Raw genomic sequence first — 15,969 nt, forward strand, 5'->3', positions numbered from 1 at the left:
CTGATGAACCCAAGATGGGCAGGTAAGATGGCAAGCTGCTGGTCACAGGCTGTGGAAACTGATGAATTCCAAGATCGGCAGGCAATACCCCAGGCCAATGACTCAAGTCCCAAGAACTGGAGGTCAGATGATTATGAGCCAGATGCAGGATCCAGAACAAGCAAGTGAGCTTTGCCCAAACGTCCATATGTATATTGGATGCAGGTCACATCCCGAGGAAAGTCCCCTTACAACTGATTGGCTGATCATATCAGATCACATCTTGGAGGATGACTACATCATTGCATAAGTGCCAAATTACATCATTACATATCAAACTATATCGTTGCATAACCGCCAAACCACCAAGAATCACGGCCCAGCCAAGCTGACACACAACCCTAACTATCTCAGGGGCATCCGTGCCAGGGTGCTATCTGCTGTTGTGGAGGAGACAGGCAGAGAGAAAGGCACCTGTGTCTCCTGCCTAGTTGAGAAGGAGTTGGAGGACGTGCTGTCAGAGAAGTGAATGACCCCAGCCCCCACCTGCACCCCAGGGCTCAGCCCGCCCTGGCCTCTGCCCCCGCCCCGCATGACTGTTCGCTGGAAGCTGGCCCGCTAGGGCCAGATGCAGGGGGCCCCTTCCCCAAGCAAGCGCACCCCAGGCCTTCCCTGTCGCAGGGCCCTGCAGTTGCAAGGATGTGCGGGCGTGCGGCGGTTCCCTGACTGGCTAGTACACCATCCGCCTCCCCGGCTGCCGGCCCCTGAAGGAGCTCTGAGGCATGGACGCCGATGGCGGAGGCTGGATGGTGAGGGTGCTTCGGAGCCGAGGGCTGGAGGGCTCGCAGCAACCGCACTTGGTAGAGCCAAGGTAGGGAAGTGGCCAGGAAAACGGGTGCCCTCCCCCGGCAGCCTCCCCTGCAGCAGCAAGCCCACAGCAGCTCTATGGCCAGCAGGGCCTCGCCCCTGCACCAGACGCTGCCCTAACCTGTGCCCCAGGCCAGTGTCCGCCACCAGGTAGCGTACCCAGGATGGGTCCCTGGGATCAAGAGGTTCAGGGAGCCTGCTCTTAAACCAGGGATGGGAAGCACGCCTCCTCCGCGGACCCCGCCCCTAGCTCAGAGCCGGCTCCAAGCACGGGCTTGATAAATATTCCCGGGACTAATTTGCTAAAGAATAATTGGGTGCATCGCGGCCTCCATGGTCGTTTTCAAGAGATTTAATCCTTTGCTGGGGTCCTTAAGCAAAAGAGCACGTTCCTCTGTACAAGCCCCCTTCCATAATAATAACACTTAACAGCGTCCTTTTCCGGGAAGGGAGGGTGGAATGGGGCGTTAACTGAGGCCGGGTCACCCCCGCCCCCGCAGGCTCCGCCCCCCTTACCTGGTTCCGCCCCCGCGTTCTCTGCCCGGCCGTGCGCAAGCTCCGCCCCCTCTTCCCTCTCCGCCCTTCTGCTCGGCCCGGTCCCGCCCAGGCTCCGCCCCATCCTCCCTTCTCCAACCGCCCCGTCATCGACCCTGCGCAGGCTCCGCCCAGGCTCCGCTCCCTCATGTCTCTCCCGCGCTTTGCGTCTGGCCCTGCGCAGGCGCAGTTCGCCAGGCCCCGGCCCCGCCCCGCCGAGGCTCCGCCTCATTCCCCCTTCCGGGACCTCTCCGCTGACCCTGCGGTCCGTCCTGTCTCCCCCGCACTTTCTGCCTGGCCCTGAGCTGGCCGGCCTGCTCCCCGCGCGCGGCCAGCATGGTGAACCTAGGCCTGTCCAGGGTGGACGACGCCGTGGCCGCCAAGCACCCAGTGAGAGAACTGGCCTGGTCCGCGGGCCCCAGACCTCAGAAGCGGACCGGAGCTGGGCGGGAGGCTGGGTGTGTGGGGGGTGCCTTCATCGGGGGAGAAGCGAGGGGAGGGGGTCGGGCATCCGGAGCAGGTATGGGGGGGGGGGAAGGTGTCCAAGTCTCCAAGGTGTCACTATGGCAGGTCACTGCCCCCGCGGCCAGAGTGTGCCTTAATGAGAGACAGGAGGGGCGGTGAAGGTAGAGAGATCGGGGATCTGAGCCTCAACCCCTGCCCCACCCCAGGGACTCGGGGAGTATGCAGCGTGCCAGTCGAACGCCTTCATGAAGGGCGTTGTCACCTTTGTCACAGGTAGGCAGGGTCCAGGTGTCGGGGGGAGTGGGGCGGCCTTGTCTCCTGCCTAACCCTGATTCCCAGGAGGTGGCGCCAAGTCACCTGCCCGCAGGGCGGAACCCGGGTTGTGCAGGGGCCTGGCGGGTGCCCCCCTCAGGCCGCACCGGGGGTCCCTGGCCTGCCCGAGAGCGGCTGGATGATGGGGCCTTGCTCTGGGCAGGCACTGGTGCAGCCTTCGGCCTGCAGATGCTGATACACAGGAAGTTTCCATACCCCTTGCAGTGGACCGTGCTGGTGGCTGTGGGTGGGTACCCGGTGCCCCGTGCCTGGGGACCCTGGAGTGCATCCGAATTGCCAGAGGTGACTCTGGCTCTTCAGTGGGGATGGGTTCTCCTCAAGGGGTGGAGGGCTGTGGTTGGGTCCCTGGTCTTAGTGCTTGAGCCCGCCTACCACCGTCTGCAGAAGCAGCCTGTGCCCAGGCTGGGGCCCCCAGCCCACCTGCCTCTCCTTACACCCACCTGCCCCCACTCCCACCTGCCCCTACCTGCTCCCCATCTGCCCCCACCTGTCCCCACTTGTCCCCACTCCCACCTCCTCCCACCTGTCTCTCCTTATCCCACCTGCCCCCACCTGTCTCTCCTTACCCCACCTGCCCCCACCCCCACCCGCCCCCGATGCGTCTCAGTCACAGGCTCGGTGGCCAGCTACGGGGTGACACGAGTGGAGACCCAGAAGTGCAGCAATCTCTGGCTCTTCCTGGAGACAGGGCGGCTCCCCAAAGATGCAGGCTCAGGTGAGAGGGTTTAAGGCAGCCAAGCCCTGGAGCCCCGAGCTGGTGGACTAGACAGGGCAACCCCCTCTGGACCCTGCCTCCTAATGGCGGGCTGGAGCGGGGAGTGGGGACAGCAGACTAGCAGGAAGAAGACTTAGAGGGGATGGGGGTGAGGAGTGCGGGCAGGCCCATGTAGCCATTGTGGGCACCCCAAGAAGAGCGGCTAGGGCTCTGCATTGAGCACCAACCGGACTGATTCAGACCTGGGCTCCACTTCCTGCTTTCCATCTTGTATGGACCTCAGCCTTGCCATAGGAAAATGGGTACATGGACCCCTAGCAACTTTGGGGTCTGTGTGGTCCCACCTGCCTCCCTTTGTCTTTTACAGATCAGCACAGCTAGGAGAGACCCAGCGGGGGTGCAGAAGATCTGGAGAGAGAGTCTGAGAACACAGCCCTCAGCGCCTCCTCCTGCCCCAGCATGGTCTTCCCTACCTCGCACAGGCCCTCACCGTGCCCTATGGGTCCCCCCAGTGTCCCCTGCACACTCGCATGGCCAGGTCCCACACACCTGTGAAGACTCCTGTGACTCAAGCCCGGTCCCTGCACAGGACATCAGACCAGAAAGGGCTGTCCCTGGGGTGGTGTTGGCCTCCAGAAACATGGTCGACATCGTGAACCAAGACTTCTGTAGCCTGTGGTGCTTCTAGGGGGCAGCAGCTCTAGGGAGCAGTGAGGGAGCCTTCTGTACTCTCTTGGTGCTTCTGGCACCCCCTTCTGGTCTCTGCATCCCCAGCAAGTCAGAGGTGACAGCTGATGCTGGTAGCCACAGGGCCAATAAACAGCTTCCCCTTTTTCCAACCTGAGCTCTAAACCAACTGAGAAACAAGTCAGGGGAGTAAGATGAGGGATGAAAACCTCACCTTTGTTACCAACATAGCTGATATTGGAGAGTGTCTGTCTTTGGCATCTAATGCTGCTATAACAAATACCACAAGTGGATGGCTTTAACAAAGAGAAATGTATTCTCTCATAGCCTAGGAGGATGGAAGTCTGAATTCAGGGCGCCAGCTCCAGGGAAAGGCTTTCTCTCTCTTCCGTTTCTAGGGGAAGGTTCTTGTCATCAATCTTCCCTGGTCAAGGAGCTTCTCAGCACAGGGACCCTGGGTCCAAAGGATGTGCTATTCTCCCGGCTCTTGTTTCTTGGTGGTATGAGGTCCCCATGTCTCTCTGATCACTTATCTCTCATATCTCAAAAGAGATTGACTTGAGACACAACCTAATCTTGTAGATTAAGTCCTGCCTCATTAACATAACTGCTGCTAATCCTACCTCATTAAAATCATACATACGATGTGATGAATATGTTTTACATGTGTCCAGGACATGAATTTTTTGGAGGCCAAAGGGTAGAATGTCATGGATTGAATTGCATCCCCCAAAAATGTCTATCAGCTTGGCTAGGCCATGATTCCCAGTATTGTGTGATTGTCCACCATTTTGTCATCTGATGTGATTTTCCTACCTGTTGTGAATCCTACCTCTGTATGAGGCAGGATTAGAGGCCATTATGTTGTTGATTCAGGACTCAATCCACAGGATTCAATTGTGTCTTAAGCCAGTCTCTTTTGAGATATAGAAGAGAGAAGCGAGCAGAGAGATATGGGGACCTCATACCACCAAGAAAGCAACACTGGGAGCAGAGCATGTGCTTTGGACCCAGGGTCCCCGGGCGGAGAAGCTCCTAGACCAGGGGAAGATTGATGACAAGGACCTTCCCCTGGAGCTAGCGCCCTGAATTCAGACTTCTAGCCTACTAAACTGTGATAGAATAAACTTCTATTTGTTAAAGCCATCCACTTGTGGTATTTCTGTTATAGCAGCACTAGATAACTAAGACATATAATATACATCCCGATTGCTGTCGAGTTGATTCTGCCTCACAGTGACCCTATAGGACAGAGTAGAACTGCCCCATAGGGTTTCCGAGGAGCGGCTAGTGGATTTGAACTGCCAACCTTTTGGTTAGCAGCCCAACACTTAACCACTGCTAGTAGGATTTACCAGGGCTGGTAGCATTTACAACACATAGGAAATCACATCAAATGACAAAATGGTAGACAATCACACAATACTGGGAATCATGGACTAGCCAAGTTGACACATTTTTGTGGGGGGGCACAATTCAATCCATAGGCTGGGTTCTCTAGAGACGCAAAACCAGTGAAGTGTCTATATATAGAGAGAAAGAGAGAGAAATTTATATCAAGGAAATGGCTTACATGGATGTAGAGGCTGGAAAGTCCCAAGTCCATGGGTCAAGCATCAGGCTTCATCTGACTCAAGTAGCTGCAGGAGCTGATGAACCCAAAATCCACAGGTCAGATGGCAGGCTGCTGGCTCAAGTCCCAAGATGATGACGAGCCAGATGCAGAATCCAGAGCAGAGCAAAAGCCGGTGAGTTTTGCCAGAAAGTTCATATATATTGAATATAGGTCACACCCCCAAGGAAACTCCCTTTCAGCTGATGGGCTGCTCGTAGCAGATCTCATCATGGAGGTGATGACATCATTACCTAACTGCCAAACCACAGAATCACGGCCTAGCCAAGTTGACAAGCAACCATCACAGAGGGTGTGTGGGCAAGGGAAGTTCCTAACACTGAACCCTAGAATTGGACATTTCTACCTGCCCAGGTAGCCCTGTTGGACACTGAGGCCTCTCTGCATGGGGGTCTGTGTCTGTAAAGGTGGTGTGGAAGAGCATAGCAGAATGTACGCAACCCCATCCATAGCCTGGTTCCCAAGAGACAAGGGAGAAGGAGTGGCTGGGCTAACCCACCTGCTTATCATTCCAAACTCATCAATCAGATTAAGGTACTTCTTTCCAAGGGAGGGGCCAGTGAATGGCAGAGAGGCCAAAAACTAAAAAACCTGTTCATGTGCCATCATGGTGACCCCATGTGTGTGCAAGGTTTTCAGTGGCTATGACCTTTCAGAAGTAAAAATGTAGCCTTTTTTCTGAGGCTCCTCTAGGTGGATTTGAACCACCAACCTCTTGGTCAGTAGCCAAGTGCTTAACTGTTTGCACCACCCAGGGATGCCAACAGAGAGGGCAGAGCTAGCCTTTTGGAGCTCTCCATATGAAAGGCAAACTCAAGAGCTGGCAAGAGTACCCCACCTCACCTTCCCCCAACAAGAGGAAGAGGCAGAGATTGCATAAAACCTTGGCAATCCCAATGTCCTTTACAGCTGATGTCCAAGTAACACTACAGGCACATACAGCTCAGGTCCATGCCTCTCCAGCCCCTACTCAGTCCCTGTGCCTGTCCCTCAAAAGAATATTTATTGAGTACCTACTAGGCACCAGAGAAGTTGTTGAAAGAAATGCAGCATGAGAGAAACCCCACTGTAACAGTGGGTTAACCAAGCTAGGGTTTTATTTTTCTTTCATGTAAAAGTCCAAGTAGGTAGTCCAGGGCAGATACAGATTCAGGGACCCAGGCTCCTTTTAGCCTGTGCTCTGTTGTAGTGGCCACCATTCCCAGATCTATCACATGGTCCAAGATGGCTGCAGCAGCTCCAGCCATCACATCTTCATCCCAGCCAACAGGAGAGAGAAAAGCTGGAGGAGGAGGGCTGTTGCCCCCACCACTCCTGCTTACAGTGCATTGGCCATAACTAAGTCACATGGTCACTTCTAATGCAAGGGAGCCTAGGAAATACACCTCTGTCGGAGCAGCTGTGTGTGCCGGTATTATGGGTTGAACTGTATCCCCCAAAGACAGGTATTGTAAATCCTAACCCCCATGCCTGTAGTTGAAGGAGCCCTGGTGGCACAGTCATTAAGCACTCAGCTGCGATCCAAAAGGCTGGCGGTTCAAATCCACCAGCTGCTCTGCGAGAGGAAGATGTGGCAGTCTGCTTCCCTAAAGATTACCCAACTCAAACAAACCAAACACACGCCGTCAAGTCAATTCCAACTCGTAGTGACCCCAGAGGACAGAGTAGAGCTGCCCCATAGGGTTTCCAAGACAGCAGTCTTTGGGGAAGCAGACTGCCACATCTTTCTCCCACAGAGCCGCTTGTGGGCTCAGCGGCTGGTGGGCTCAAACGGCCCACTTTTCAGTTAGCAGCTGAGCGCTTTAACCACTGCACCATAACGGCTCCTTGCATAAAGATTACAGTCTTGGAAATCCTATAGGGCAGTTTCAGGCCTTGAACTGGTTCTTTCTGGTTCAAACCTCTGCTGAGAATTTGTATTTCTAACTAGTGAGGATGGAGAGATTTGATCTCATGTACTTTGTTATCAGGAGGGACATCCTTTGGACATGTTGTCAGGAGGAACCAGTCCCTGGAGAAGGACGTCATGCTTGGTAAAGTAGAGAGTCAGTGAAAGAGAGGAAGACCCTCAATGAGATGGATTGGCAGTGGCTGCAACGATAGGCTCAAGCATAGCAACGATTGTGAGGGTGGCACAGGACTGAGCAGTGTTTGGGTCTGTTAGACACAGGGTCGCTAAGAGTCAGAAGCGACCTGACAGCACCTAACAAGTTCCCAGGCTATGCTAATGTTGCCGGTTAGGAACCAGTTCTGAGAACCACTAGTGAAGCGGTAGTTCTCAGAATGCGTTATACATAAGAATCACCTGGGGATCTTGTTAAACTGTAGATTCTGATTCAGTATGTCTGGGGTGGAATACTAATTCTCAGTAAGGGTTCGGACCTGAACGAACTGGTTTGAGTCCCTGGGACAGTTTTCCTCTGTTGGGAGTTGGAAGGCAAAGGATATACCTGTGGTTATACTGTAACCCCATTTGGGGAAGGATTTTGTTTGTTATGTTAATGAGGCAGTATTAGTGTCAGGTTGTCTCAAGTCAGTCTTCTTAGAGAGAGAAAAAGAGCAGCATGAGCAAGCGAGAAAGCAAGCAAGCAGAGATGGGGGAAGACAGAGCCAAGCCACCTGAAGAAGGCTGCAGAACAGAAACTTGGGAGCCAGCAGAGAGCCTTCCCCTAGAGCCGGCGCCCTGAATTCAGACCTCTAGCCTCCTAAACCATGAGAAAATAAATTTCTGTTTGTTAAAGCCACCCTCTTGTGGTATTTTTCTTTTAACAGCACTAGCTAAGACACCCACTAACATTCAGGGGTTCTATATCTAAGGAAGGGGAGAATGGGTATTGGGGGACAGTGAACAGACTGCCTCAGCCAAACACCAATCTATCCTGGGGCGGACAAGAGAGGAGGAGGCGACCACACCCAGAGCAGGTCCTTCATGCCCCGGGGGGGTGCAGCCTAGGCTTGGAGGGGACGAACTTGTGGAGTGTTGGACCACACTGGAGTGACATTTTTTTAAACAGACTTTAATTTTTAGAGCAGTTTTAGGTTTACAGAAAAATCACACAGAAAGTGCAGAGTCCTCATATACATGGTCTCCCTGCCCATCTCCACCTGTTACTAGCACCTGGCATTCTGTGGTCTGTTTGTTACGGCTGATGAGCCAATATCGATCCACTCTCGTTAACTAAAGCCCATAGTTGACATCACGGCTCCCTCTGCGTGTACAGTGCTGGGGGGGTGACAAACACAAGATATGATGTACCTGCCATGACAGTGTCACAGTGTCACTGCCCTAGAAACGCCCTGGGCTCCACCTGCTCATCCCCCTCCCACCCCCGGAACCCCCGGCGATCACTGGCTCTTTAGCTTTACCTTTTCCAGAATGTTTCGTGCTTGGACTCACACAGCGTGGCGCCTTTTCAGACTGGCTTCTTTCACGTGGCAATGTGCGTTTAAGGCTCCTCCCCATCTTTTTATGGCCTGAGAGCTCAGTTCTTTTTACTGCTGAATGAACTGACTTTTCAAAACTTGAAAGTGACCAGAAGGGTCAGGGACTTGTGTGTGAGGTCACTAAAAGGCAAGGCGGGTGCTGTCACAGCACACCACTGAAGGCCACGATTGGGGGAAATAACCCCAACTTGTGTGTACCCCCAAAGTCCCGGGAAGCTGGGGGTGCACAGACACAAGGAACCCACTCTCCTAAGTGGCATCTGAACCAAGGCCCAGGAGTCCCAGGAAGGCAGGGGGACAGGGCGGGCTCCCGGCAGCAGGCCGAGGTCAGGACAGGGAAGGGGTAGGGCAGTGAGGCACGGGCTGGGGTCTCATGAGCCACGTCACCCATGGCCTCTGAGTTTGAACTTGGAGGTGGGCAATGGAGATCCCTTGAGGCAGGGACAGTTGGAATAGGTTCAGGAATTTCTGTCTTGCCGATTTGTGGAGGATAGCCTGGAGGTGTTTGAGAGGCAGGGAGGGTGCAGGGGTGCCGATGTGGGGTGCAGTGCCAACTTATCACAAATCACCCCCTGTGGAAGTAAGAGGCACCTTGACCCAGGCAAAGCTTCTGAGCAGTCCATAGTGTCCTGGGTGTGACCCTTGCGAGCAGAGGGTGGGGGCGGGGCAGGCCTGGCATTCCGGGTTCCCTGGGCGTGGAGAACCCGGTGCACATCACAATGGGCTGCAGAGGCCTGGGACTATCTGAGCCAGCGGAGCAGAGGGTGTGCGTGCAGAGAGCACTCGAGGACTCCAAGGGCCACCATGAAGATGTATAGGGAAGGGGACACGGAGGAGCAGATCCAGGAACTGAAGACCATCACACGGCTCCAGGGTAGGCCAGCTGCTGGGCTTGCCCATCAGCCACTGTCCCAGACGCAGGACTTTCCGCTGGAAAGCCAGGACGGCCCCGGGCAAATGGGGCTAGTGGGTTACCTTAGTGTCCTCCCCGAAACAGGGCCAGGAGGGATCAAAGGGCCCTGCCACGCAGCGGGCACTGGGGGGTGCTGGGGGCTTCAAGTGGGCCTGTCTGTGTAAGAGCTTTCTGGGCTTCCGCAGAGAGGATGGCATCCTGACCCCCCCATGCCATGTCCTCCCAGGACACCCACTTGCTGGGCAGTGTCCCCCTCCAGGCCCTTGGCCCACACCCCGCCCTCTCCCTGCCCCCAGAGCAGTGCCGGGCACTGCAGATCCAGTCGGTGAAGGAGAAGACAGTCCACAGCAAGGCAACCATGGCCCTCCTCCGTGACAACATCCGCCATGGGGCCCAGGACTGGGCTCTGGCCAAGAAGGTGCCGAGCCCTCACACCCCATTGGCTGGGTCGGGTGGGCACATGCGAAGCAGCCGCCCACACACACACACAGAGGGAAGGAGCACCTCGTTTCTGGAGGCAGGGCATCCGGAGGAGGGGCCCCCTGGGATTGGGCCCAGGGCTCCAGTTACTCCTCAGAGGACCCAGCATCGGTGAGGACAGGCTGGCCCAGAGGGAGTCCGGTCCTGGGCCACCCCCTGCAGCAGGGCCCCTCTGCTCTGCGGTCAGGGAGGGGAGGCCTGGGCCGGGATGGGGTCCTACAGCTGTCTGTTCCCTGTGGCCCCGGGAGCAGGGGTCTTGCCGCTGGGCTGGCAGAGGGCAGACGAGGCCCTGGGCGACAGGGGGAAGGGTGAGACGCAGAGGGCTTCCCTGGCTCAGCCACGGCCTCTGCGCAGTACGACCAGTGGACCATCTCCAAGGCCTGCCGGACCGACATGCCCATGAGGCTGGCGCACTGCCGCAGCACCATGGAGGTAAGCAGACAGGAAGGGGAGCCCTCAGCCCTGCGCACCCCTTCTCTTCCCCCCACATGGTGGGGGTGCGGGGCAGCCCCCAACCTCAGGGATCCCTGACGCCCCGCGGCTTCTCCAGTCGGGGCCCCTCGGCGAGCGCCGCGCACCCACGAGCGGCGGTGCCCTCCCCGACCCAGGTGGCCAGGGAGAAGCTGCGCAAGTACGTCTTCGACCGCGTGAACGTGCACAATGTGCTGATCCACCTGGTGCGGCGCCGCGGGCAGAAGCTGGAGAGCATGCAGCTGGAGCTCGCCAGTCTAGAGAGCCAACCGGACGCCACCAAGGAGGAGCTGCGGATGCTGCAGGTGCGCCTCCGGCGGGAACTGGCGGGGCGGGGCTCCGCGAGATCGCTGGAGGGTGGGGCTCCATGAGCAGGGGCGGGGCTCCGCTTGTGAAAGAGGGACGGGCTTCCACAGGGGGCGTGGCTACTTAGGAGGCAGAGCCACGCGGAGGCGGGGCCAGGTAGGGCTCCAAAAGAGGAGTGAAGCCACAGGAGGGATAGGGCCTCTCTGGAGAGGGCAGGGAATCGCTGAGGGTGGCGGAAGGATGGCGGTGTGGGGGAGATCTGGAGGGGGCCTCAGGGGCAGAGAGATGCTCCTCGGGCAGAGGCGGTGTTCTGGTAGAGGAGAGGGGACCGCGGGATGGGTGGGGCTCCGATAGGGGCTCCGCGGGGGGGCCGGGCCCTGCCAGGGGGACAAGGCGACACAGGGGAGGGGCGGTGCTCTAGGGCGGGACGGAGCTGCAGATGGAGCTGGGCTCCGTGGGACTAGGTGAGCGCGACCCCCTTGGAAGAGCGCCCGGTCCCACACCCTGTAGTCCAGTCTCCTGCCCCTCCCGGGTGAGTGCCGTGGCGCATCCCTGAGCCGGCTCACTTGTATTCTCGGCCCGCCCCAGATCATCCGCCAGCTGGAGAACAACATCGAAAAGACCATGGTCAAGATCACCACGAGCCAGAACATCCACCTGCTGTATGTAGGCCTGCTGGAGTATCTGAAGAAAGTGAGCCCCCCTCGCCCACCACGCAGTCCTCCTCTGCACGCAGAGCCCCAGGGAGCCCCGCTGGTCATGAAAGGTGGGGGTCGCAGGCCCCAGGCCTCCAGCCCTTGTCCAGGGAGTACTGCCTGGTAGGAGCCCCACCACTGTCCTCAGGGCTCACACAGTCTGCAGGAGGAGGGTAGGGAGTAGGCCAGGTCCACTGAGTGTGGGGCACCCTGGAGCTAGAGGGGGGGTCAGCTCTGTACCCACCCGCCCGGCCTTCTCGCCGCAGGAGCTGGCAGAATACCCCACTCAGCTGGACAAACTGCAAAACCGCGTGGTCAGCTACTGCTCAGAGCTGTCGGACATGACGGTCATGTCCCGAGATGCCATGATGATCACAGACGAGGTCAAGGTGAGCTGTGGGTCCCAGTACTGGGAGGGAGGTTCCAGGTCTTCCTGGATCTGTCCAGCCTGGGGAAACACAGTGGCTGCCCATCAGCCTCTGCCCAGGCAACCCCTGTAACCTGGACAGAGGATCCCACTAGGATCACACGGGAGACATGAGGCAGGGGTGGGGTGGAGAGAATAGGCCTGGCTGGGAATGGGGTCCCTCACCCGCCCGCTCTATGCCAAGGCCCCTGCAGGGCTCTGCGGAGATGGCAGTGACCAAGGCAGACGTGGTCCCTGTTTAAGTGTCCTGGGGCTGCTGTGACAAACCATACCACAAGTGGGTGGCTTTAAAGGACAAAAATGTATTTTCTCACAATTCTAGACCTTTCATGTCCAAATCAGGGTCTCAGCTGTGTCAGTTCCTTCTGTGGGCACCTCTCCTAGTTTCTGGGGTCTCCAGCAACACTTGGCATTCCTTTGGTGCTCACAGATGTGTCTGTGTCTTCCCCACGTGGGTTTGCCCTGCTCTTTTTATAGGACACCGCTCAGAAGGGATTAGGTTTAGGACCCACCTTATTCCCATATGGCCTCATTAACAGAACAAAAGAAACCTTTATTTTTAAGCCATGTCATAGTCAGAGGTACAGGGGTTAGGACTTGGACACATGGTTGGAGAGGGGGACACAATTCAATCCGCAGCGGACAGCGTGTCATGAACTGCATGAGCGTTTTAGGAAGAAGGGGGTGCCAACAGCCTTGAATGCCATTCCAGAATCTAGGAAGATAAGGCCCTACCGCTGACTGCTGGACTTCGCACCCTGGGAGTCCACTGGTCACCTCGGTGGGACAGACCACCCCACACTTCCCTTTGTCCCCAGATGAACATGAGCCAAGCGGAGGCATCCTTCATCGAGGAGCGGAGGGCACGGGAGAACCGGCTCAACCAGCAGAAGAAGCTGATTGACAAGATCCACACCAAGGAGACCAGTGAGAAGTACCGGCGGGTGAGCAGCCAAGGGGGTGGCCAGCTCCGCTCAGGGTATCCCTGGGCCTACTCCCCTGCGGGGGCTGCTGCTCACCCTCCTGCCCCCTGCAGGGCCGGCGAGACCTGGATTTCCCCTCCAACCTGATGAGCACAGAGAACCAGAAAGGTGAGCCCTGGGCTCCGCCTCTCCCACCAGTGTCTGGAGAGACTGGTGCTGGCTCAGCCGCTCAGCCACATCGCCCAGAAGGCCAGGTGTAAACCATGGTCACCAGGGTGAGGGAGACAGAGAAGCCCCTGCCTCTCCCTGGCTGCACCCAAAGAGGCCAGCGCCAAATGGTCACACTCACACTGGGACGCCATTGCTCCCAGGCTCTGGGCCACGTGTGGCTGAGCCTCAGGCACATGGAGATGCTGTCCCCTAGCTCCCCAGGGCCCAGTCACCCAGTGAGTCCTCAGAAAAGGTGAGTCCCCTGGGCCCCAGGCCCGTCTCCAAGCAAGAAGCACCAAGCCGACCTGGGGTGTCCCTGGAGGACTGGACTGAGGACAGGTGTCTTAGCCAAGGTTCTCTAGAGAGACAGAACCCGTGAGACGGATGAACAGACAGACAGACAGATAGACAGAGACTGATTGATTTTAAGGAACTGGTTCACGGGATTATGATTGTGGGGAGCTGGTGAGTCTCAAATCCACAGGACCAGGCGGCAGTGGGGAGACTCCTGCAGGCTTATGTCCCAAACCCACAGGTCAAGTGATGGGAGGAGTGAACACAGAGTACCACCAAAATATCCATTTACAGTCTGGAGGCAGAACACATCTTAGGGAAACTCCCTTTTTTGCTCTAAATGCTTCAACTGATTGGACGAGGCCCACCCACATTACAGAGGATGATCTGCTGTGCTGGAGTCCAGCTGATTAAATTACACATAACTACTACAAAACAGCAACTAGACTAGTGTTTGCCCAAACAACTGGGCACCAGAGCCCAACCACATGGACACATAAAATTCACCACCACGAGGGGAGCAGGTCATCTGACTCCTAGGTCCCAGGACCCTGGGGTGGCCTCCCCGGAAACCCAGGCACATGTGGAGGCTTCCAGGGGCCTGGCACCCGCGCGCTTGTAACATCCCTGCGTACCAGCTGCCCCTTGCCCTCTGTTCTGCCCAGTGAAGCGAAAGGAGACCTCCAAAGCTGACATCGAATACCAGGCAGATGTGACCGCAATGGTGGAGCGTGTGAAGAGTGCTGTGCGCTGCTCCCACCTCTGGGTAAGGCCCTGGCTCTCCCTGGGTGGGGTGAAGGGCCTGTGAGTTCTGGCCCAGCCCCTGGCCGATTGGATCTGCAGGCCCCCTGGAATGGGCACAGAAAGCTGCACCCCTGGGCCTGCCTGGCCTGCAGGAAATGGCCAGTGGGGCAGCTTAGCATAGAGGGCACCTGGGACGTGTCTGGGGCACCTGAGCCCCGTTCCAGGACCACACAGAGCCTGCTCAATGGAGGTTCCAAGCACTGAGAGCATAGCCTTTCCCTCCACGGTGGCCCTGTCACTAACTGCTTGCCTATGCTCGGACAAGCGACCCAAAGCACCTGGATGTCTCAGCATAGTCTCGTCCGCGAGAGGCCATCCACCCTCTATGAGGTGTTGTGAGGCTCTCATGCAGTGGCATGTGGGAGACACCCTGCCAGGGGCTGGCCCCAGCAAACCCTGAGTGTGTGGCAGCAGACGATATTGTGACCCAGCCTGGAGCACAGAGGAGGGCCCCGCCCCCTCGGCCCACTCCTGCTTCTCTCCCTGCTGGACTGGCCAGGACATCGCCGGCCGATTCCTGGCACAGAGGAACACGGAGGAGAACCTGGAGCTGCAGATGGAGGACTGTGAGGAGCGGCGGAAGCAGCTGGAAGCCTTGATGAAGAAGCTGGAGCTGGAGCAGGCAGTGCTCAAGTTCCAGCAGATGCCCAGCTCGGTCAGGTACCCCAGGGAGGCGTCCTGGGCGTGCGGACCACCTGCTAGCACCTGTGGGCAGCCCCCGTGGGCAGGAAGCCCAGCCAGGGACCCCAACTGGCCCCCACACTGGGGCTCCCGAGCCCCTGAATGTAGTACGGCCCCCACCCGTGACGCCGGCCAGCTCGCCCTCGGCTCCTGCATCCTCACCATCGTCAACAGCTTTGTATCCATCGAGAATAAAATGAAGGACATGCTCCAAGAGGAGGAAGACCGGCTCCAGCTGGCCCTCAGCAACCTGACCAAGAGCCAGAAGCTGCTGCTGACCATCCAGACGGGCATCGACAACCTCTACATCCGGCTCATCGGTATCGCCACGCCGCCCGGCCAGGTGCCCGCCGGGGGAGAAGCCGCCCCCACCGCGAGGGTCGTGGGGTAGGCCAGGCAGGCATCAGACCCTCCTCTTGACTACAGAAAGAAGTGGCGGTCTCCAGTCCCCTCGATGTGTACAGCAAGCTGGCGTACTGCGAGACGAAGCTTATGTACCTGGTGGACAGGGTGCAGACGCTGACCAGGACGGAGGAGGTAGCCTGGCCGGGAGGTGAACCTCGAGCCCACCGCCCGCTCTGTGCCTACAAAGCTGAGGGAGTTCTGCCCGCCCGCAGGTCGGCACGAAGGTAAGGGACATCCTGGAGTCCTCCACGTTGAAGGAGAAGCAGAACACCAAGATCAGCTTTGAGGAACTGGAGGAGGATGTGATAGGTAGGGCCGGGCCAGCGCTGGGCCGGGGGCGGGACCTGGGGGCGGGGCCGAGGGCGGGGCGGGGCCTGGGTGGCGGCCACCGGGAGGGAAGGTGGACCAGGCTGGAGCTGGACTCGGCCCAGGTCACAGCAGCAGAGGGTTAGGTGATGGCGCTCGTCCTGTCCTGCAGGGCAGCAGGCGGTGGTGGGCGGGGAGGAGGGGAGGCGGTGTGGACAGGGCCCGTGAGGGGCTTCAGAGTGCCGGCTCCCAGCCGCCGCCGCCTTCTCTTCTAGAAACCTTCCAGTTTGCCGACTTGGACCACAGCTACGTCCCTTCGCGGGCCGAGATCAAGAAGCAGGGCCAGAGGCTGATAGAAGGGAAGCTCAAGATGGCCAAGAAGAAGAAGAAGTAGCCC

General features: G+C 57.8%; 2 protein-coding genes across 2 annotated transcripts; both read left to right on the forward strand.

The window, feature by feature from the left end:
• Positions 1-1,629: 1,629 nt before the first annotated feature.
• TMEM141 (transmembrane protein 141) lies at positions 1,630-3,910 on the forward strand. Its single transcript, XM_023725816.1, has 5 exons — positions 1,630-1,770; positions 2,052-2,118; positions 2,321-2,404; positions 2,786-2,893; positions 3,261-3,910. The coding sequence occupies exons 1-5, from the start codon at positions 1,717-1,719 to the stop codon at positions 3,272-3,274; spliced, it is 327 nt and encodes a 108-aa protein (XP_023581584.1). The 5' UTR covers positions 1,630-1,716; the 3' UTR covers positions 3,275-3,910.
• A 5,551-nt stretch (positions 3,911-9,461) lies between these two features.
• CCDC183 (coiled-coil domain containing 183) lies at positions 9,462-15,966 on the forward strand. The gene is made up of 14 exons (XM_004391056.1): positions 9,462-9,531; positions 9,867-9,988; positions 10,405-10,482; positions 10,659-10,826; positions 11,416-11,520; positions 11,789-11,911; positions 12,768-12,893; positions 12,986-13,040; positions 14,042-14,142; positions 14,680-14,840; positions 15,036-15,204; positions 15,288-15,398; positions 15,479-15,575; positions 15,848-15,966. Exons 1-14 carry the CDS (start codon positions 9,462-9,464, stop codon positions 15,964-15,966), a joined length of 1,605 nt encoding a protein of 534 aa, XP_004391113.1.
• Positions 15,967-15,969: the final 3 nt, after the last annotated feature.

Source organism: Trichechus manatus, unplaced genomic scaffold (genome assembly GCF_000243295.1).
Source record: "Trichechus manatus latirostris isolate Lorelei unplaced genomic scaffold, TriManLat1.0 scaffold00420, whole genome shotgun sequence".
Classification (NCBI taxonomy): Eukaryota; Metazoa; Chordata; class Mammalia; order Sirenia; family Trichechidae; genus Trichechus; species Trichechus manatus.

Coding starts and splice junctions, on each gene's coding strand:
- TMEM141 (XM_023725816.1), top strand. CDS start 1,717: ATGGTGAACCTAGGCCTGTCCAGGGTGGACGACGCCGTGGCCGCCAAG. Junction 2,119..2,320: donor CGTTGTCACCTTTGTCACAG/GTAGGCAGGGTC, acceptor TGCTCTGGGCAG/GCACTGGTGCAGCCTTCGGC. Junction 2,405..2,785: donor GACCGTGCTGGTGGCTGTGG/GTGGGTACCCGG, acceptor GATGCGTCTCAG/TCACAGGCTCGGTGGCCAGC.
- CCDC183 (XM_004391056.1), top strand. CDS start 9,462: ATGAAGATGTATAGGGAAGGGGACACGGAGGAGCAGATCCAGGAACTG. Junction 12,894..12,985: donor CCAGTGAGAAGTACCGGCGG/GTGAGCAGCCAA, acceptor TGCCCCCTGCAG/GGCCGGCGAGACCTGGATTT. Junction 15,399..15,478: donor CGCTGACCAGGACGGAGGAG/GTAGCCTGGCCG, acceptor GCCCGCCCGCAG/GTCGGCACGAAGGTAAGGGA.